Here is a 23,023-nt window from a genome sequence, read left to right as displayed (position 1 = left end):
CTTCAGCACCCCCAAAGATGGGCTAGAACGCCCCTGGGCTAAAGGGAGCCAACTGCAATATTTGGAAAATACTGAGTGAACCCTGCAAATGATGGCAGAAGTCAAAGTGGAGCAGCGAGTGATTGATGGTTTACATGAATCATGTGACACTGAAGCTTCTGAGAAATGAAACCTGTGACATCATCACCTGTGTGTGGTGTGATGTGGATCCACAGCCCAGAAAATTCTGCAGTTGCTCATCGATTGCATTTCACTTTCAGGAGATGACCAGCCGATTGCCAGAGTTTCTTCTGTGTGACCACGTGGCACAGGTCAGCCGGGGGTCCATCTCAATCTAATCGATGCATGTCAGTCTAGTTCGCCGCTGTGACTCGCTGATTTGTTTCTGTGAGGAGTCGGGGAGCAGCGTGTAAGTCAAGTTTAATCACTGTGTCAGAGCTTCAGTCCGTTTGAAGCTTCTTCGAAGCTCGGTCAGCTTTACTGCCAAAGCAGCTGATGAAGGCCAAAAAGCCACACCGTTATTTTCTTTCTTGTACAGCAGCGAGCTCAGTGTTAGTTTTTACAGTTTCTACATTCGTTCATGAATCTCGGTGAAAAGACTCGCAGCGCCACAGGTTCTTCACCTGAAAAGACGCCCGGCCAGTCACGCAGGTGTCGCTCTGACTTTTCTCATCAGTCATGCAGATAAAAGAAAGTTTGGAGCTTCGACAGTTTTCATTCTTTGTCTGCATGAACAGTGAGCTCCACCTGCTGTTTACCTCATTTACTCAGACTGGTAAACACAGAAAAAAAATAACTCTTTTATTCAGAAAAAACTATTAGGTGGGTGTTTTCAGGGTTAATTTATAATGACGGGCTCCACTCTTTAGTTTGTGCGGATGGAGGCTGTCGTGATCACAGGGAGGATTTGATTTGATCCTTTGTGATCTTATTTATTCAGACTTTTTCATCTCAGTGTAATTATTCATCATGTTTCAGATATTAAAGTTCATCTCCTGCTGCTGGAGCTTAAAGACAGGATCAGTTCGTCTGTGTGTGTGTGTGTGTGTGTGCGTGTGCGTGCGTGCGTGTGTGTGTGTGTGCGCGCGTGTGTGTGTGTGTGTATGTGTGTGTGTGTGTGTGTGTGTGTGTGTGTGTGTGTGTGCGTGCGTGCGTGTGTGTGTGTGTGCGCGCGTGTGCGTGTGTGTGTGTGTGTGTGTGTGTGTGTGTGTGTGTGTGTGTGTGTGTGTTGAGTTAAAAGAATAATTGGTTTCCTCCTCGGTGATGACATCCCGCCCTCCAGCTCTAACCTCGTTCATGTGTGTGCAGAGAGGTGCTCGTCATGTGACGGCGTAACAGCGAAACACTTGTAATAATGAGGCTTTCATTTGTCTCTATAAACACAGTGTGTGTGTGTGTGAGTGTGTCGACACACTGGAACGTTGCTCTGCATAAATGAGCAGATTAAAGATGATCGGAGGCTGAAAGCTCCTTCACAGAAATGACTTCCCCTCTCACGGTGTGCGTAGCACACACACACAGAGCTGGGCTGGCAGTAACCTGACAGTCACAGTGTGTAAAACTGGCCGTAAATCACAGTTCATAACATTTATTTGTGATCCAAGAAATGATATTTGTAACAGTGAAAGGACAGCGAAGAGAGAAAGGGAGCAAGAGAGGAAGGATGAGGGGGGGAAAACAAGAAAAAGGAGAAAAATGGAGAAGAAGTGAGAACAAAGGAGGATTAGAGGAAAGAGAAGAAGAGAAAAGAGAGAAAATGCATGCAGGGTAAAGAGAAAAAGAAGGAGTGATTGATGGGCAACAATTAGAAGGAGGGATAGAATGAACAGAGCATGGAGTGGACGGACGCAGGGATGGAGGAGAGGAGGAAGAGGCGAGGAAGAGGATGAAGGGGGCGGGGTTAATTGAAAAGCCTCCTGAAGAAGTTTGTAATGGAAAGCAGCAGATTAACTGAGAGTGTGTTTAATTAAGATAAAGACTAAATGAAGCATTGTTCTGTCACTGCCTGATTACACGCACACGAACACACACTCACACGCACACACAAACATGCACACACACACACACGCACACACAAACATGCATGCACACACACACGCACACACAAACATGCATGCACACACACACGCACACACAAACATGCATGCACACACACAGTGGCAGCGGTTTATTGGGCTCAATGAGCAGTTTTAGTGTTAAAACTGCTCATTGAAGTGAAATGCTTCAGTTTTTAAGATGCCCAGTGTGTGTGTGTGTGTGTGTGTGTGTGTGTGTGTGTGTGTGTGTGTGTGTGTGTGTGTGTGTGTGTGCTCTGTGAGGTGTAACTGAGCTCTGATTAACATAAACACTGTTTAAATCTTCCAGTTCAGGTACAAACACACAGAAACAGAGGGACCCCTGCTGATGTTTACAAGCTGTGATTGTTACTGATCTCTGCACTGCATGCATTCTCTATGCAGATGACACCCAGCTCTATCTGTCCATGAAGCCAGATAACACACACCAATGAGTTAAACTGCAGGAATGTCTTAAAGACATAAAGACCTGGATGGCCGCTAACTTTCTGCTTCTTAATTCAGATCAAACTGAGGTTATTGTACTCGGCCCTGAAAATCGTAGAAATATGGTATCTAAGCAGATTCTTACTCTGGATGGCATTACCTTGGCCTCCAGTAACACTGTGAGGATTTTCACAGGTTTCTTCCTGTTAAAAGGGAGTTTTTCCTTCTCACTGTCACCAAGCTCCTGCTCATAGGTCATTTGATTATTGGGGTTTTGCTGTGTTGTTGTAGGGTCTTTACCTTACAACAGCAACCACCTGGAGGTGGTTGCTGTTGCGTTTTGGTTCTATATGAATAACATAATATTAAACAGAATTCATTAGAGCTGTTGAAAATGTTCCTGCAGCCTGTTCACACCTGTTCACAAGTGACACTGGCAACACGACTTCATCGGCTTTTGTTACTGACCTCATGTCCTCCTCTTCTTCTTCTGTTGTATCACACTACCACCCCTCCTCCTTTGTTTCTTTCAGGAGGTGCTGTTGAAGAGAGCAGCAGACCTGGTGGAGGCGCTCTACGGGATGCCTCATAATAACCAGGTAAGCTGCTCACCTGTCTACACACATCAGCTGACATCAGTGTGTTTACCTGTGCAGGTGACCCTGATTAACAGATTCTTGTTGATATATTCAATTCAATTTTATTTATATAGCGCCAAATCACAAGCCTCAAGGCGCTTTATATTGTACAGTAGATCACACAATATTGAGTCTAAAGGCTGACCGGAGACGAGGTGTGCGCACGAGCTGTGGCTGCAAGTGCAACATACACGACGTCATGTGGCGTCGGCACACCGAGGACGCCGCTTCAGTTTGAATCCTTTTGAATCTTTGTGTCTTTGAGGAGGAACATGAGTAGAAAATAAAGAATGAGGCGACACAAATAGGAAGTGTTCACTGTTAAGTTAAACTCTCTGAACAAACTTAGTGAAACAAGCTGTGAGCGTGTGTCTGTTAACCCAGAAAACAGTGCTTCAGATTTATTAGACAATTTAAAAAAAATGTAATCTGTCAAAACGTGTTTCAAACTAAGAATGATGTCATTATTTATTCATCAAACAACAAAATGAATTCATGTTTTTATACCCAAATAAGAGCCGGCACAGAATTGAATTCAACCACTCAAATGGATGAAGACAAACTGAACGCTGAGAGCGAAACACAGCTGAAGTACCTCCACCTGTCCAGCAGAGCGCTACTGATCCACATTATCACGTCTGGTTTCAAAAACTCTGTGATGTCATCTTTTACTTACAGTCATTGTGTCTAAACCAGCGCACCGCCTTTTGCTCTGAGACGTCACCATGTTTTCACTTCAGTGGTTTGAGCTGCTTCAGCGTCATGGACATGAGTGGAAACAAACTGTCATAAGAGCTGCACGAGTCTGACTGAGAGAATATTTATGAACATTTTTACGCAGTTTTACTGGATTGGCCAATCACAGTAAGGACAGTCAGCGTAATCACAACCAATAATCATGTTTCACAGATTATTGATAACATCATCATCAGACTGTCTCACAGTTCAAACCGGAGCTTCTTTAATTTCACATGAAACTCATTAAACAGGACAGACTTCCTCCTCCCCCTCCTCACCACCTCCTTCAGGTTTAGGAGTCACAGCCTCCTGAAACACTGAAACACTGTCAGAGGAGGAGGAGGAGGAGGGAGCTCTTTATATCCCCCATCCTCCCCAACAGAGTCTCTCCGACACGCTTCTCAACCCACCAGTTAATCACACACACACACACACACACACACACACACACACACACACACACACACACACACACACACACACACACACACACACACAGGTCTATTGAAATGAAAGCGTAACCTTGAACAGAGTGCAGAGCCTGTAAACAAATGTAAATCCTAATGTAGTGATAATAATAATAACTGTGTGTGTGTTTGTGTGTGTGTTATGTATGTGTAAACTGAACATGTGTGTTTTTGGAGTCTTGAGCTGTTTAAGTATAACGAGCCGCTCTCAGGATCTTTAGCGCATGTCAGACAGACATCAGAGTGCCCCCTGCAGGCTGGTCAGTGAAGTATCGTGGATCGTTACCCTCAATTACACTGGAAAAAAAGACAAAGAAGAGAAAGATGGTGGCAGTAACAATATAATGACCTCAGTCTGATGAGATAAAATCAAAAATAAACTGACTGAAATCAGAAATCACAGAAAGACAATAAAGTGCCTTAGACTGAAAACTGCATGCTAGGGTTAGAAAACATGAACTCTGCTGTTTTTCACTATATTTCACTACCAGAAGGCAACACTGCAGGCATTGAGGGCAGCTGCAAGTACCTGGGGATCCCACAGAAAAAAGGGAACCATGAAGAGGTCGCTATGAAAGCTGCAACCAACAAGTACCTGCAGAGGGTCAGGCAAGTCCTGAGGAGTCAGCTGAATGGTAAGAACAAGATCCGGGCCATCAACACGTACGCCCTGCCCGTGATCAGGTATCCTGCTGGGATAATAAGCTGGCCAAAGGAGGAGATAGAAGCCACTGACATCAAGACCAGGAAGCTCCTGACCATGCATGGAGGGTTTCACCCAAGGCCAGCACCCTGAGGCTGTACGCTAAGCGGAAGGAAGGGGGCCGGGGACTGGTGAGTGTCAGCACCACAGTCCAGGATGAGACAACGAACATCCACGAATACATTGGGAAGATGGCCCCAACCAACCGTGTGGTCAGTGAATACCTCAGGCAGCAGAAACCCAAGAAAGAGGAGGGAGACGAGGAACCATCATGGAAGGACAGAGCCCTGCACGGTATGTACCACCGGCAGATAGAGGAGGTGGCTGATATCCAGAAATCCTACCAGTGGCTGGACAAAGCTGGACTGAAAGACAGCACAGAGGCACTAATCATGGCAGCACAAGAACAAGCTCTGAGTACAAGATCCATAGAGGCTGGGGTCTATCACACCTGGCAAGACCCCAGGTGCAGGCTGTGTAAAGATGCCCCAGAGACAATCCAGCACATAACAGCAGGGTGCAAGATGCTAGCAGGCAAGGCATACATGGAACGCCATAACCAAGTGGCCGGCATAGTGTACAGGAACATCTGTGCTGAGTATAACCTGGAAGTCCCGAGGTCACAATGGGAGATGCCCCCAAGGGTGGTGGAGAATGACCGAGCTAAGATCCTGTGGGACTTCCAGATACAGACGGACAAAATGGTGGTGGCTAACCAACCGGACATAGTGGTGGTAGACAAACAGAAGAAGATGGCCGTAGTGATCGATGTAGCGATACTGAATGTCAGCAACATCAGGAAGAAGGAGGGTGAAGGTGACGGTGGTCCCAGTGGTAATCGGAGCACTAGGTGCGGTGACTCCCAAGCTAGGCGAGTGGCTCCAGCAGATCCCGGGAACAACATCGGAGATCTCTGTCCAGAAGAGCGCAGTCCTGGGAACAGCTAAGATACTGCGCAGGACCCTCAAGCTCCCAGGCCTCTGGTAGAGGACCCGAGCTTGAAGGATAAACCGCCCGCAGGGGCGAGTGGGGGATTTAATATACCTTACATTATATCACAGGAATGTATTACAGGTGTTTAATTGTAATTTATCATTATCATCTGAAACAAAGTGACCACAACTCTCAATTAATCAGTCTTGCCTTTGGTGTTAATGCATGAGTTTTAATTTTAGGATGATAGCTTCTCCACATTTCCAGTAGAGATGTTATGTGATTATGTTCCCTCCTGAGTCTCTGCAGCTGCATGAATCCAGATATTTAAATGCTCCTGTGTCTTTCCGCTCTGCAGGAGATCATCTTGAAGCGAGCAGCAGACATCGCTGAAGCGCTCTACAGCGTTCCCAGGAACCACAACCAGATCCCATCACTGGGCAACACCGCCTCCCATGGCATGATGGGAGTCAACTCTTTCAGCGGGCAGCTCGCCGTCAACGTCTCTGAGACAACGCAAGGTATGAGCGGCCTGATAAATCCTGCAGGTGATGGGGGCAGAAGTGACATTAAAGGGGTGGCTGTGGTAACCCTGGTCACATGACACATTTTACGAGTACTCTACAGAGTCTACTACTAAGTCTACTAAGAAGGACTTTGGTGCACCGAGCGTTAGATTTGTGACCAGCTCAGAGCTGAATGTCACTTTGATGGACATGCGTGTCTTTGTCCTGTCTCCCTCCTCCCACCCAGATAGCTGCCTCTCCCCATCCCAAATAATGCCTTATGTTTCTTCCTGTTAAACAGAAGCTTTTCCTTCCCACTCTCACCAAGTGCTTGTTCAAAGTGGGTCTTCTGATTGTTTGGCTTTCTCTGTATTAATGTAGGGTATCTACCTTACAATATGAAGGACCTTATTTGGTGCTGCCTAAATAAAACTAAATTGAATGGACTGGAATAGAGGGATGAACAAAGAGTTAAACCATGAGAAGAACTGGAGTCTTCTGGATCATTCAGCAGTTCTGATTCAGCTCTAGTGTGCCCCTTTTCTGTGTTATAGGAACCACAAAAGGTTTGACATGTAGTTCAAGTTTTCTGTGAGATCCCAGCAGGAAGAATCTTTCACTGCAAATCTACAAATCCTCATGAATTTCTCTTGTAGCCCCACCCACTGTCGTCAGCTTTGGGACCACACATTTCCAGACTCAGATTCACCAGCACTCTGTCACCAGATGAATTAAAAACATCAAGCGGCCTTTCTCTTATTTTAACTGCTCCACCTCCTGTTTGTCTTTACTACACTCTGTCTGCTGAACTCAAGTCCATACTCTAGGATCTGATTGGCTACTACTACTACTCAAAGTTCAGCAAGGATTGTTGATGGTCGCATTACTAGGATGTTGTGATATGAAAGACCAATCTCATATGAACGATTATGTGAACGATTTTCCAAATTCCACTCTTCCTGAGCATGTGTATGTGGGTGGTGTGGTGGTTTAGCACTGTCGCCTCACAGCAAGAAGGTGCTGGGGTTGAATGCTTGTATGTCTCTCTGTGTTCGCCCTGTGATCGAAGGTGGACCTCTCCAGGGTGTACCCTGCCACTTGCCCAATTAAAGCAGGTGTAGGCTCCACCCCCCTCCAGCAGCTCCAAAGGATCTCCAGCAGAACTGGGATCAGCCCACCATCTGTTTCCTCTGCCTGTGAAACCAGGATGTTGCATTATCAGTTCTAAAGTGTTTAGGAGTTCAAATACTTGCTGAGAGGAACCTCCATGTACCGAAAACTCCACCTTTGGGGAAAAGTTACATGCAGCCTCATCTAGCATAAAACTAGCTTACTGCACTTAGTAATACTGCAGTGTTACTAACACTGTACTCTCTTCCAGTCGGCTACAGTCGAAACACCAGCAGTGTGTCACCGCGAGGATATGTACCAAGCTCCACCCCCCAACAGAGTAACTATGGCAACACAGTCAGCAACAGCATGAATGGCTACGGCAACACAGGCATGCCAAACCTTGGGGTGGCAACATCACCCGGTTTCCTCAACGGGTCCTCAGCCAATTCACCCTACGGCAGTAAGTATCAAGGTAAATGTACTACAGTACTACACCCACTACTACTAATACTCCTAGCAGTGCTACTACAACCACTACAAGGAATACTACTCATACTAATTACACTAATCCCTGTAGTGCTGGTCCTCTATCTTTGAACTTTGTAGTAATCAGGCCCCATCTTATCTTAATGACCTTGTAGTACCATATCACCCTATTAGAGCACTTCGCTCTCACACTGCAGGTCTACTTGTTGTTCCTAGAGTATTTAAAAGTAGAATGGGAGGGAGATTGATTGTTGTTTTTTCTCTGTATGTATTATTGTAAGGTCTACCTACAATACAAAGCGCCTTGAGGTGACTGTTGTTATGATTTGGCGCTGTGTAAATAAAACTGAATTGAATTGACTGGATAGTACATCATTCATGTAAGACAGAGCTAACCATGTTAACGGAGTGTAGTTTACTGTCCCATCACAGTTACTGGTTAAAATGGTTTCTGACCTGCTGTGTTCCAGTCGTTCCCTCCAGTCCCACCATGGCCGTCTCTAACTGTAACTCCTCGCATGGAGTTTTTTCCTTCTCGGCTGCCGTCAAACAGAAGAGCGCCTTTGCTCCCGTCGTTCGGCCGCCAGCTTCACCTCCTCCTCCACCCAACTGCTCCGCCAACAACGCCAATGGGCTGCAAGGTGAGACAGCAGCTCCTTGAGTCTACAAATTAAAACTCCTTCTTTCCGAAGTCAGTAGAAGTGTTAGGGACAGAAAGAATACTTCCCGGGACTGAAGACATACTTTGATCGTAGTATGATTGAACCTGTGACTAACAAAGCTTATGATTAAAACGAAATAGTACATTCATATTTTTATATTTTGTTTTCAAATTCCTTCATGTCTTTATGTCTTTATGCATGCTCAATCATCCAGGTAAGTAAATCTCTGGAGCGACGAAACGTTTCTCCCACTGAAAACGTTTAACGATTAACAGAATCAACTTTTGGAGATTCATGTCTTTAAACATGTAGATGTGGTGTAATTAAAGCGAGTGAGCCTCGAGAGTAACATGAAGCTGAACAGATGTTTGATTCAGTTTCATCTGCTCTTCTGTAAACAACCACATGTCTACAGACGAGTAAATGGAGTGAACACACACACACACAGACACACACGCTGGGTCGAGGTGGGTAACCCGAGTCCTGTTAGTATTGCATGAAGAGTGACAGGCCAATGCATGTTTTATTCACTACAACCCACAGATACATCCTCTAAACACACATGCCCACATGCATTAAACACACACACACACAGGAAGCACACACTCTGGCAGCCAGTGTGTGTGATGTCAGTGTTTCTGACAGAGAGGTTTGTCGAGTGTTAAATATTCATGTTGCTCTCCGCCTTCGCCGAGGCAGAAAGGCCACAGTGTGTGTGTGTGTGTGTGTGTGTGTGTGTGTGTGTGTGTGTGTGTGTGTGTGTGTGTGTGTGTGTGCGTGTGGATCCATTTGCAGGGTGATGTGTAAATACAGCTTGAATGTTATTAATAGTTGCAGCTGCAGCAGCCAGAAACTGAGCATGAAATCAGTGATTCACCTTCAAACGAGCACCTGAGAAACAATTTCATCCTGACATCATTTCAACGTGGTTTCTAATTATTATTATTATTGTTGTTGTTGCTGTTATAAAATAATTTCATTTTGAAATCACTACTTGTGTTTTGTTTCTGTGAACATGTGCTTCATTTATCCCAGAACGTTTCAGTTTTTGTGAAGGAGTGAAGCGTCAGTCTACAGACATGTGTGTGTGTGTGCGTGCTTGTGTAATGAGCTGGTAAATTAAACTGCGGGCTGCTACATGCATTTTGTCGTTAACAGGAAGCTAATGAGGAATGATGTGTCATCATTTTCAGCTCAGATGTTTTTAAAAACTCATCAGATTCTTTAAGGTTTTATTCGAGTCACAACAGGGACAGGTGGGTGGAGTCAGTCTCTTCATCAACAAACCGTCCGTTTTGTTAACAGCTTATCCAACTTTAGGTTAGTTTGCATAAGACAAAGGAGGGCGGTGCACAGAATCAAAGAAGCAAAGCTCACCTGAAATCAGAGGAAGGAGGCATCTCATGATTATTTAAACGCTGCGGATCAAGTCCGACTGTCCTGAGACATTCCGGTGTGGAGGAAGGAAAACTGTACAATAAATAAACAGTTCATCATCAGGGAAGCATCATGTGACCTTTCCCTTTAACACACTGGTGAGGTTACTGAGGTCTGTGAAGGTTTACTGCTCAAGATGGACAGTGGGCCTTCTTCTTCTTCTCCTACAACAAAGAGAGCAGATTTAGAGCTGAGCTCGCCGTGAAACGGGATGTACGTGGGAGGATTTGTAGCCATGAATCACTCTGGATTGCACGGGATTTTGTCTCCCCGGGGCATTTCCACCATCCTGGAGTCAGCTCGCATTCTTCTGAATCCTGTTGCGTGTCTCCATCAATAACAGGAAAAATATCTGACTCACAAACCAGGACGGCATCATCAAAACCATTTTGCCTGTCCAGGTGAAGTTTGACATGTGGCTGCAAACCTGACTGACACAGCCAAGGCTTACGTTTCATTTTACTCTAAAGCGTTCCTCATCTGAACGATGCAGCCCATCATCCTTCTGCTTTTACTGACACACACTTGCTCACTGTAGGCTTCCTGTGTGTGTGTCAGTGGTTGTCTTCTTCTACCGTGTGTCCTTTTATGAATACACGTCAGTGCCCTAATCCCCCCTCCTCTTCCTCTGCTCGTCTCACTGTCCTTGCTTCTGCCGTCCTCTCCTGTCTTCTTAAAATGTTTCACAGCTGAGGTGGAAAATGCAGCTCTGCTACATCCTGTAGTGTCACTGTAACGACTGTCGCTGCTGAAACCTGCGCTGGAGCATGTCGGAGGCTGTAACCAGAGTGCAACGAATAATTCAAACTCATGTGAGACAGAAAAGGTTCCTCTGGAAACACGTGGAGTGTTAAATCTGCTCAGTTTGAATGTGGAACGTGTTTTCGTACAGTGAGCAGAGGTTGATGGAGAGGTTCACAGGTCAGAGTGTAAAACTCTTCCTTCACAGCACTTTTACTCTACATGACTCGTCCAACTGACCATTCACGCTTCGATGAACCGAGAGCAGCTGTGGGTTCAGTATCTTGCCCAAGGTCACTTTAACACACAGAGACTGAAGGAGCCAGGACTCAAACCACCAGCCTTCTGATTACTAGCCAACCTGCTCTACCCGCTGAGCTAGAGCCACCCCAGGCCGACAGTTCAACGAGATAGCAGCATAAAAGCAAACGCGCATAAGATTTCATCGTGCATGTCTCACGACTTCCTGAAAAGATTTAGAGATCAATTAAAACCGCCGCCTCCTCTGACTAACCGCAGGGCGCTCCTTTCAGACGTGCAGAGGCCAAGTGGAGACTGTCCTGTAGTCTGACCAATCAGAAACAGAGATTATGTTGGGACATCATGGATGCTACGAGCTAAGCATGAGATTGATTGGTTATCAGCCTACAGGTCACAGCAGCATCCTGATGGTTTGGGGGGGAGGAAGGACCAAAACTGTAGGGTTAGGACAAACATCTGCAGACGATGAACAAACCTGGACTCCATTACTGAGCTGAATACAGGCCAGACCATCACTCACTGAAACATCTGGATTAAAAACATGGTGTGAGCAAAGCTTTATTCAAACATGAGCAAAGTACTGATATTTTTTTTCATCTAATTAATTCTGTTTTGTTGTGGAAGTTGTTTAAATAAAGTGCAAACGCTCAGCGAGTGGGTTTAATCACATGCTGCAGAGAGCGCTCTGGTCAAACGCCAAAGCGGCCTCTGAAGATGGGCGCTCACGTCTTATATATGACCTATACCTCCCAGCTCAGCTCATCCTTGAACCTTCCCCCCAAGGAGAATTACGACCAGCCGTCACCTCTCTTACACGCAGTGCCTGGATGTCTCTGACCACATACAAGAATAGAATAGAATAGAATAGAATAGAATAGAATAGCTCTTTATTGTCATTGTTACAAAAACAATGAAAGGCAGTTTGGCATCTCTCCATGTGTGTAAAGTTCACAATAGCATAAGCATTTACACAACAGCACAGACAGTGTTGGCCCCATACAATGGCCCCGCTGTGAAGCTGTGATAAACACAAGGCCCACTTGTGATACTATCCTACATGCATACAACTACGTGATAAAGTGATGCTACTATTACTAAAGTGATATTGTCAAAACATGTGATCAATACATAGAATAAAGAAATTTCCACACCTGATGTTTGCTCTGCAGGTGTCACACCTGGCTGTCACTCAGTGACACACATCATTTCTGTTGTATGTTTATAATTAATGAATTCAAACCTCGTCTCTCTGCAGCCATGTCCGGCCTCGTCGTTCCTCCCATGTAGAAAACCTTCCTCCTCGTTCCTCACCTGTCTCCTCCCCCTCAGCCACGAGCACTAATCACCTCAGAGGAGGAGGGACCTGTGGCCTAAGGAGGCGGGGCCTCTGGCAGCAGCCAGTCGTCTGCGACTGGGCCGAGCCTCTAAGAAGAACCTGAGAAGGACTTTTTGTAGAGCAGCTTTCTGCGGGTGCTTTCAGCTGTCTGTAATTATTCTGATGTTATACTCTATGTTTGGGGGCGGGGTCATTCAATGTAAAAACTGTGATGTCACATCTAAGACTTGACTTCACTTAGTCTGCTTGTGATGTAATCTTAGTTGAAGAAATGGGAATCTAAAGAGGAGTGAGATTAAAGGCTTCAAATTACAGGACACAGTTATCAGTGTGTCTGTCATACCTAGCAATCGGGGTGCTAATGGTGCCCTTCATCAGCACCCTGATGAGGAGCAGACAATGAGTGACATGATAAACACCTCTGAAAGCACCTGAGTTCAGGTGAACCTCAGTGGGGGGAGGCAGAACACTCCCTGTTTTTTAAAATAATCCAGGACATCTCATCATCAAACCTTTGCCAACCTTTAGCCAAACTGAAGTGTCATATTTGAAGAACGTTTCAGAAAAGAGAGATGAACACAGAAGCAGCAGCACTGATTTCAGTTGGGCTGAAGGTTCGAGGGAGGTTCCTGTTACTTCTGCTGCTGCCAGACTCAGAACAGGGGGGACGAACAGGAAGCATAGCTATGAAAGGCTCCTTCCACTGAGAATTCACTAAAATCTGTTGCAGTATCCGGCGGCGTCCATGTTGCCATGAACAGTGTTTATTTTATCAGAAATTGCAGCAGGAATAATTTGAGGCCTTTAATCGTTTCAGTAACCTCAGCACATAAACTTCTGACCTCTGAAAGCACAACGATAAAACAATAAATGAAAAATATCAGTTTGTCCCTTGAAGTCCCGCCCTTCTTCTTTTAGCCCCGCCCTTGTACGTCTGTATTTTTTTTTATGCTTGCGCTGTTAAAAAAAAAAAAAAATCCTGCATCCTGATACGCTACTGTAACTGTCTGTCTTCTTGTTCAGAGTTGTCTTTCTAACCGTAGCTCCTCCCACAACCCCAAAGCTCCTCCTATTCATTCAAGCCCCGCCCCGTGTGTTTTTCTCTGTGGGTTTTGTGATTTTTGCCAAAGTTGTAGCTGGCTGAATATTTATACGTCACTGTGGTTGATCACGCTGCCCCGCCCGTCACCAAAATCACGAGGGAAACTCTTTTGTAACATACAGATTATAAATATGTATTTATATCTGAGATTGTTTTGTATAAATGTCAAATCATGTCGTCTTCATGGGGTTTTAGACATGTGTGTGTATGTGGTGTTGCCACACTGAAAAACAACCATCGTTTTGTATTAAAAAACAAAAATGAATGTCTTCACACATTTATAGTGCTGTCAATCAAAGCTGACGTCCAATCAGCTCCACTCGTTTGGTTTCAGTTGTTTTTAATGTAACTCTTGTTCAATGACTGTTTGGCTGTTTGGAAATGATTTCTTCACAGTGAATAAAGACAGCAGGTTGCTCTGATCGACTCCAGCACTTTCTTCAAATAAAAGACAAAAACAAGCCAGTCAAAGCTGAGCATGTCAAATAAAATCAACCAATCACTGCAACGTGCTTAAACCTAATATTCAAGGTCAGCCTCTCCACACAGTAAGATCTCATTATATCCAGGAGTAGTGATGCAGACTGAGCTGCAGAAATAAACCAGCCTGATGTAGCAGAGGAGAGAAGCACGCTCATGTTTATGAGGTCAGAGAAGAACAAATGTGTTTGTGCATAACACGATTGTTGGTGGCAGAAGAAGGAACGAAACCAGCTGTGTCCAGGATAGGTTTGGTCCCCTAACATACCACCATCCTGCCTCCAGCCTAAACAGGAGTCCTTATCCCCCTCGTCCATGTTTTCAACCGAGGTGTCCAACTCCAGGCGTCAAGGGCCACCGTCCTGCAGGTTTTAGAGGTCACACTGGGCCTACAAACCTGAGTCACATGATTAGTTCATTACCAGGCCTCTGGAGAACTTCAAGACATGTTGAGGAGGTCATTTAGCCATTTAAAGCAGCTGTGATGGATCAAGGACACATTTAAAACCTGCAGGACACCGGCCCTCGAGGCCCTTGAGGTCCCCTGGTTTAAACAGTCAGAGTCAGACAGGACATCTTTGTGCTGCTGTGGTAGGTTATCTGCCTTCTTTCACCTCCCTCTCTTTACCAGGTAAAAAGTGTTTAAGGAGCACCTGAGACCACAGGTAGGGTTGTTCTCTATCACCTCCTCTTAGGTGCAGACGATCACAGTCAGTGGTCTGTTAGTCTGGAATGCAGAAAAGATGATGATCCAAAGTTCAGCTCACTGTTCAACAGTGTTGGTCAAGTTACTTGAAAAAAGTAATCAGTAACTAATTACTGTTTACTTCCCAAAAAACGTAATCCCCTTACTTTACTGATTACTTATTTTCAAAAGTAATTAATTACTTAGTTACTTTTTAAAAACACGATTTACAACCTGAGTAGGTGATAAAGTGATAGATCTCTCAGCACAATTCTACTTTTTCTACATAATCCATCATACAAAATGTAATCAAATGGAAAAGTCTCTTTTTAAAACTTGTTTTATCAGTTTTAATCTTTTAACTTTATGCATCAAGCAAACATTTAATTATCTGCAACATTCTCTGAGTTGAATAAATTAGTTTAACATTTAAACCTATTTTCTGCACATTCCAGCACATAAAATAAAATATTTTGTGTGTTTACACTCAGTCTTTCAAATAGATGCAAGTAAAACACAGCAGAAAATAAATAAAGTCAAAGACTCAGCGGTCCTGTTGCTCTATTTTCACCTGTAAAGCAGGAGTGGGGTAGGCGGAGGGTTACCCTGGTGCAGGTGTGCCGCGGTCAGTGGAAGAATCCGCGAGTTTCTCTGTGAGTTTCCCATTACGTCGTAGCTACTCGGTGCTTGTTGGAAGTTTAGGGTTTTTTTTCGCTGTAAAAAGAAGTTTTCTTCCCACGCACAGCGGACACTAATGTTTTTGTCACTTTTTATGGAATCAAACTCAAAGTAAGGTCAGTACTTCCACGCTTTAAACGCTGCACGCTCATACTCTCTCCGTACTGATATGTGATCCATTGTTGATCTGCACACAGCTGTTGTCACGAACGGCGCACTCGCTTACGTCACTGTCATGAGACATTCTCGCAAAAAAAATCACGGTTTTAGTAACGCAGTAACGCAGCGTTCCTACGGTAAAGTAACGGTAATCTAATTACCTTTTTTGCTTACTTTACTCATTACTCGAAAAAAGTAATCGGATTACCATTACTGCCCATCTCGGCTGTTCAGATTACCAAGTAGTACAGCTCCCTAAGATTCAGGTGAAGGTGATTATTCCTGAAGAGCAAAAGAGAGGTAAATCTGTCAAAACGCTGTAATGAACCAAGGCAACAAGTTAGATTAGATTAGATAGAACTTTATTAATCCCTCGGGTGGGTTCCTCTGGGAAATTCGATTTCCAAAAAAGCACAGCACCGACAGAAGTTACAGAGTTATACACACACACATATATATAAATACAGAGACAATATAAATAAAATATACAAAGGGGATAAATAGAATAAATAGGAATAAAAATAAAAATACAAGTGAATTTCACATTTCAAGTATTGAGTCTATTGCACTGTTGACTATTTACAAAAGTATTGCACAAGGTATTGCACAGTGAGGTGAAGAGGCACTACAGCTTAGTTGTTCCCCCCTCCTTTGTCCTCCTGTCTCCCCTCCCTCTCCCCTCCAGAGAGGAGTTAAACAGTCTGATGGCGTGTGGGACAAAGGAGTTTTTAAGTCTGTTAGTTCTTGTCTTTGTGAGAAGCAACCTGTCACTGAACAGACTCTTCTGATTGTTAATGGCCGTGTGCAGAGGATGCCCAGCATTGTTCATAATGTCCAGCAGTTTCTTTAATGTCCTTTTCTCTGCCACTGTCACCAGAGTGTCCAGCTTCATGCCGACCACAGAGCTAGCCCTCCTGATCAGTTTCTCCAGCCTGGATGAGTCCCTCTTTGCTGTGCTGCTCCCCCAGCACACCACAGCATAGAAAAGTATCTTTAGTTTCAGCACCATAAAATGCTGACATCTTTTAGACATGTATGTGTTATTTATATTTTATCACAGTTTATTTCTGCCTGAATGAAGTCACAGAATGGTGGTACTTTTTAGATGGTACTACAGTTACATGTGCCCCAAAAAGGACTTATTTTGGGCAAGGGCACATCTGTGCGGCGGAGCGACCAGGAGAGGTAGTTGGGCAAGAAAGAGGTTCAGCTGGAGGAGACACACTGCAGACCTTCGCAGGTGGATAGCCATCAGGTATGCTGGTTGATGTGACCACACATGTGATTGTGTGGTCTTGCTGTAGGTAGACCTCCTGACTAGCCTCCAAGTTTTCCGGTTAACTTCCAAGTTGCACATCCGCTAAACCTGCTGGCTGCCCATACCTCACCAGACCTCTGTTACAACGTTTGGGAATGTCAAGTCTATTCTTTCTTTAGTTCCCTGCAGGAAGGAATCTTGGAAACGGAGTGAGGTAATTGTGGTATAGAATAGAATAGAATAGAATAGAATGGAATAGAATTCAACTTTACTGTCATTGCACACGTCACAAGGCAACGAAATGTAGTTTGCATCCATCCAGAAAGTGCTTTAGCTCTAATATAGATATATTACAGAAATGTGTCTGTTATAGGTGGGTACAAAATATGGGTCTATTATGGGTATGTTACAATGTACACGGTATGAGGGTATGTTATGAATATGCTATAAGTATGGACAGGCTGTAGCGAGTGTACATCTGCATAATAACAATAATTGATGTCAGTGGTTTGTTCAATATGGCAGGAGTACATGAATCTCAGATTTTGGAGGTTAATAACTCACCTGAAGCCGTTTTGTGTTAAACCAGCCTCACAAATACAGAGGATTCATCTTCAGCTCTGCTGTGCAGAAATGCTGCAGTTTCATGCATCTGCCTGTTTGTGCCTAACTGTACCTACAGCAATCCAACAACCTCCAGTTTAGCCTCTACAGTGTCACATGGGGTTGAGAACAGGCCCCATGGTTCAGGGTATCCCCAAGAAAAGTTCACTTTTTTCAAGATAAGGTAGCCTTCATTAGATGGACAGTGGGAATATTCACATTATAGCAGCAAAATTAGAGGAGGCATATGTACACAATTTTTGTTAATGGAATCTTCCTGCTTAAAGTCTGTAGTCCTGACAATCTTAAAACTGTCAGGTTTCATCTCACAGCGTTAAAGGAGTCTGATGGGTTTCTCGTATAGCCAGAGTGAGCGCTGTGTCTGTTTGCTCGTCACAGATTCAGACATGCTGCTTATGATCTTAAAGCAAAGGATCTAAATCAAGGACAGGATCTCCAGGCACAGCAAGGATGAGGGGAATAGTCTGGGAATACCAGACTCAAGTTTTTGCAGATGGCAAAGTTGGTTTACAAGAAAATCAACCCCTTGGTTTGTTCATAAGCTTTGGGTTGTTACCAAAACTACGAAGCAGATGGGATAGAGTCTGCAGGGTGGCTGGGTTTAACCTTTAAGGCAGGGCAAGGAAACTCCACATTCAGAGGGAGCTTGAAGTAGCTAGATGCCTCACATCAGATATGAGGTTGTAAAAACATCTGATCAGGATGAGCTCACCACTCTCCTACCTCCGGTTCTGAGCATGTACAGGTCAGAGGAGACTCCAGGGGTTGAGCAGATGCTGGTTGACAAGATAAAAGAGATCATCACTGAGTTTTGGAAGGAATGAGTTCATCTACCCCATCCTGAATTCTCCTGTAGAGACAGTCAGCAGTGTGTCCACCTCCACCTCAGTGACATGGACTCTAAATACTACCAGCATCTTCAAACAGAGGATGAACAGAGGAGGAACTTTCCTGACCTTACAGGAAAAGCATTCATAATCATTGGAACTGAACTTCCCAAACATCGGAGAAGTCTCTGTCTCAGAGCCTTTACCTCAGCCTCTCTGCACCAGCAGCACCTTCACCCACTCCATCCGCTCCAGAGACGGCTTCTTCCTACAACTAAACCACGTACATCACTGGAGTCTGCTGGATGGTTGTGTTTGCACGCCCACCACGCCTGTGGTAGAGCGTTTCTCTGTACTGTCTGTCGCTGTATTTGCCGTATTGATTCCTCTGCACCTCGTGCTGCATGTTACTTCGTTATAATCTCATTTATGTGAATGCAGAGTCAGACCAGAGGAGCAGAAGCTGGTGAGTTTTTGGTTCGTCGCCGTCACTCAGAGATCAGTGAGATCCTCTAATTATTATTTATTATTTTGAACTCATCCATCCTCTGATGCTGACTTTTTCTACAGCTGTCACTTTAACCATTTTCTTTCATGCAGAACAAGTCTGTGTCGTTAACAATGTAAATCATGTGACGCTGCCTCTCTTATCATTTGTTTTTTCATATCTTCTGCTGCTTTTCTCCTATTCTGTTAAAAAATGATAATTAAAATCTGTTTTTGGTGCTGAGGACAGAAACTAGAGGAAGCGATTAATGAACTTTTGTTAAACAGCTCTGTTCCCTCAGCGGTCACAAAAGCACAAACAGGATTTGATTAAGATAAATCACTGATAACCCCAAAACCTCATTATTACACAGACTTTTATTTATTTCTCTTTGATTTCACCTCTCTTTATTTTTTATTTCCCTCCAGAAGAGTCACGGTTTGTTCTGGTTTTATGTCAGTTTGGGGTGTTTGACAGTTTTCATCTCTCAGACCAGTCTGGGTCCAGATCCTCTGCTTTAAGGTCACACTTCAAACTTTCCTCTGGACGAGGCACAGGGTTAGGGTCTCCATTTCTTCCTTGTCTTCAGCTGTGTGAATATTTCTCTGCATGCTTTCTGACGAGTGCGTTAGTAAGCTCCACCCAACTCTTTGTACCTGTATTTTGGGTGGGTACCTTTGGTAAGCTGTGGGAACGAGTCATTGTTTGAGCTGCTAAACCTTTCTGTGCTGGTCCAGCTCATTCTCAGCCTCCAGGCTCTCCATTCTCGTACAACACCTGACCTTCAGGGTTATGGTGCATATAGCAGTTAGGACATTTGCATTGTTACTGGTGTGAAGAAGAACCCAACCACAATCTTTCCATACGTATAAAACAGCTGTTTTCAGCACCTAAACCTGAGGCCCATCTTCCCACCCTCCACCGCAGATCTGCCCCCACAACTCCTATCAATGGAGGCAGACTCCTATCCTCCTCTGTCACACCAACCTTCAGCATGTCTTCCTTCACTACATCCACGAACCTCCTCTGAGGTCTTTGTGTAACATTACATGATCATTACATGTTACTTTTCCATGACTGAAGTTACAGCGGTCAGTGTTTCAAGGTACAAAATGATAACACCTCGTGTCATGTTCATGGTACGTGTGGGTCTACCATCTTCATATATCTACTATAAACCTTTTTAGATTTCTGTGAGTCTTCAGAGGTCAGGTGCATTGTGGGAGATATCTGTGCGGCGTTTTGATCTTTCACTGCCTTGGTTATGATGACTCAACCGTGGCTTCACATCCTGCCGGGGACCAGGCGACCTTTGACCTCTGAGAAAGTGGTAACTGACTTGTATTAAAGGAACAGTTCAACATTTGAAAGTCGTGTTGTTTAAATGTTGAACTGCTCCTTTAAAAAGACTACAGACTTGTGTGTGTGTGCATGTGAACTGTCTCGCACACACACACACACAGAGCTCTGGGGGTCTCCCTGAGGACCTGATTGAGAGCAGGGAGCTATTGTTGCCATGGCAGCGGCAGCTCCCCTCCTCCATCACCACTCGTTTTCTGTCTTTCATTGTTTTTATCCCTTCTTTCTTTTGTTGTCCTCTCTGCTTCCTGCAGATGTCTTTGTGTCACGATGCATTCAAAGTTTCCCACAATGCTTTGTGAAACGTAGCGTCCGGCCACAGGTCGCTAACACTCAGCTGAGAGGAGTAACGCTTCAGGGCGTTTGTTCTGTGTGGGACAGCTGTACTGAAACACCATCTGCAGCGAACACCTCGGCATGGAGGGAGAGCTGGGTGGAGGCGGGTTGCAAAGCAGCAGGCAACAGCAGCTGAAGCAATTTATATAACCCCCACCTTCAGATGTGCTGAAGACCACCAGCTGATGTGGGCTGAAAAAAGCAAAGAAGACAACAACACTCAGACCCCCACCCTCAGACCTCCACCCTTGGGTTGGTGTCAAAGTGAGAGCTGAACTCCAGAGCAGCTGCTACAGGAAGATAAAATGATTGGCTACATTCAGACTGACCCGTCTGTTCAAAGCCAATAGCAGCTCATTATTCTTAGAGTGCTTGCTTCATTACACCAGATGTCCTGGGGTGGAGACAACACAGAGAATATCACATTTCATATTGCATATAGGTTTCAAACGCATCGTTCAGAGAGTGAGAATTTGAAAATAAAAGGAGAATATTTAGAACTTTTAATTCTCTCAGCCTGAGGATCATTACAGGAAACACCCCAGCATGGATGGGCTCGGACTTTGAGATGGATGTGGGGTTTCTGTAAGCGAACAAATGATTCTTTAAAAAGATTAAACGTGTGTTACTTACTCTGAGAAACACACTGAGGAGGACGACGAGGATGTTGGACTGCTCTTCATCCCGCTGCTGCGCTGTTTAAACCTGTTCGTCCGGGTGGTGCGTGCAGGTGTGTGCAGGTGTGTGCGTCTGCTCATTGTGATGAATGTGTTGTTTACTTGCTGCTTCACACAACAGGAAGTGGAACTCTGCTGACTTCATGCTGAACACCTAAACGCTTCTCTCAGACTGATGCTCTCCATTACTGCTGATCAATGCTCGACCTATTGATTTGCCCGCTATTGATCAGTGGGCATCAACACACTCTGCGTCAATGTGTGTGTCTGTGACCTGTCTCACCTTGTCTAATCGTCCAATCAGGTTGTTTACATCAGCTGCTAACACAGACAAAAGGTGTGCGTATACATGTGTCCCACAGCCACATCCAGCTCGTTAACCCACCTGTTTCTACTTTAGAGTCGATTGGATCATCCAGAGTCACGTGACTTGCCTTTATGGGCGAGCTCAGAGAAGCCTTCTGACCTGTCTGTGGCTCCAAACTCCTTCCCAGAGTGATTTCTGTGTCATCCTGAGGACAGTGAAGGCAGCTCAGCAGGCTGTGAGGAGTTCAGGTGGCTCCTTGGAGGGTCGTGATTCTGACCATGTGACTTCCTCTAATAAGACTAAGAACAAAATAACTGAAGGACGGAAACACGTTGTTGTCTTTGCTGCCTTCGGTTGACCAACCCTGCAACTGCTCCAGTTTCAGTTTTCATCATTTTGGAGCACAAAGGTTTTTCTCTTTGTGATGTTCGAGCTTCACTGATTGATGATGCTGAGCTCTGAACTGTGCTGCCGATAAAGAGGAGAAACTTTTCTCATCAACCCTTTCTCACCTCTTAGAAGAAATGATTATTGATCTACAGCTGTTGCTGTGGTAACACACAGTGGACAGCTGGGGTCAGAGGTCAGAGCACGTTACCTGTGTAGTCTGTATTAAAAAAGAATTAGCAGCAGCTGCGTGTGAATCCAAACTTGGTTTCAGTTTGTTTTCACACCTGTGTTACAACGACGTGTCCTAAAAACCAAATTACGATTTCCATTCATGCTCATATTTTCTGTAACCGTATCTGTCACAGCCAGGAGGCAGTTTGTTTACACAAACACCAGAAAATGCTTTACACAACGCACGGGGCTGGGGCGGGGCTTCACTGAGTACGCCGCGTTCCAAATTATTATGCAAATGATGTTTTTCTCTGTTTTTCTTAAATAGTTGATTCAAATGACAGTCGGCATAATTCTTGAGTCATTGACCAATAGAGTATAACTCAAATGTTACTGAACAAAATTTAAAATGCTCTGTTCCAAATTATTACGCACACAGAGTTTCAAAAGATTTGACAGGTTGTAGAGAATTGAAAATGGTCATTTGTTGATTTTGCAGCATTAGTAGATCAATTTTACTGAAATCAAAAGTTATTTCAATCAACTTGAATGTCGATATAGCCTCCCAGAGCTGCTGTTTGGATGTGAACGGCCTCCCACCCTCACAGATCTTTTGCTTGAGGATGCTCCAAAGCTTCTCAGTAGGATTGAAGTCAGGGAGGAATGGGGAGCGCCTTGAGGTGACTTTTGTTGTGATTTGGCGCTATATAAATAAAATTGAATTGAATTGAATTGAATTGACCGCACCATGAGTTTCTCTCCTTTTACGCCGATAGCAGCCAAGGATGCAGAGGTGTTTTCTCTCTTTCTACCATGGAGGAAAGTGGTCAGTCAGAAACTCCACATACTTTGCAGAGGTCATTTTCACACCTTCAGGGACCCTAAAGGGGCCGACCAGCTCTCTCCCCGTGATTCTGGCTCAAAACATGACTCCACCTCCTTGCTGATGTCACAGCCTTGT

The 23,023-nt window shown here is 44.6% G+C and overlaps 1 protein-coding gene across 4 annotated transcripts in view; it reads left to right on the top strand.

Moving 5' to 3' along the window:
- Positions 1–14,046, top strand: part of ebf3a (EBF transcription factor 3a) — a 60,581-nt gene extending 46,535 nt beyond the window's left edge. For 2 of the 4 annotated variants that reach the window (XM_026177801.2, XM_026177799.2), the window contains exons 12-16: positions 3,035–3,100; positions 6,339–6,501; positions 7,868–8,059; positions 8,556–8,726; positions 12,442–14,046. In XM_026177801.2, coding sequence (XP_026033586.1) covers positions 3,035–3,100; positions 6,339–6,501; positions 7,868–8,059; positions 8,556–8,726; positions 12,442–12,473 — 624 coding nt within the window. In that variant the 3' untranslated portion in view covers positions 12,474–14,046. Of the gene's footprint in view, positions 1–3,034; positions 3,101–6,338; positions 6,502–7,867; positions 8,072–8,555; positions 8,727–12,441 lie in introns of all 4 variants that reach the window. The other 2 variants (XM_026177798.2, XM_026177797.2) reach the window with 1 other exon arrangement.
- Positions 14,047–23,023: the final 8,977 nt, after the last annotated feature.

The sequence above is a fragment of the Astatotilapia calliptera genome, chromosome 8, assembly GCF_964374335.1.
Source record: "Astatotilapia calliptera chromosome 8, fAstCal68.1, whole genome shotgun sequence".
Taxonomy (NCBI): domain Eukaryota; kingdom Metazoa; phylum Chordata; class Actinopteri; order Cichliformes; family Cichlidae; genus Astatotilapia; species Astatotilapia calliptera.
The sequence above is the reverse complement of the archived record's forward strand: the minus strand, read 5'-3'. Positions and strand labels throughout refer to the sequence as shown.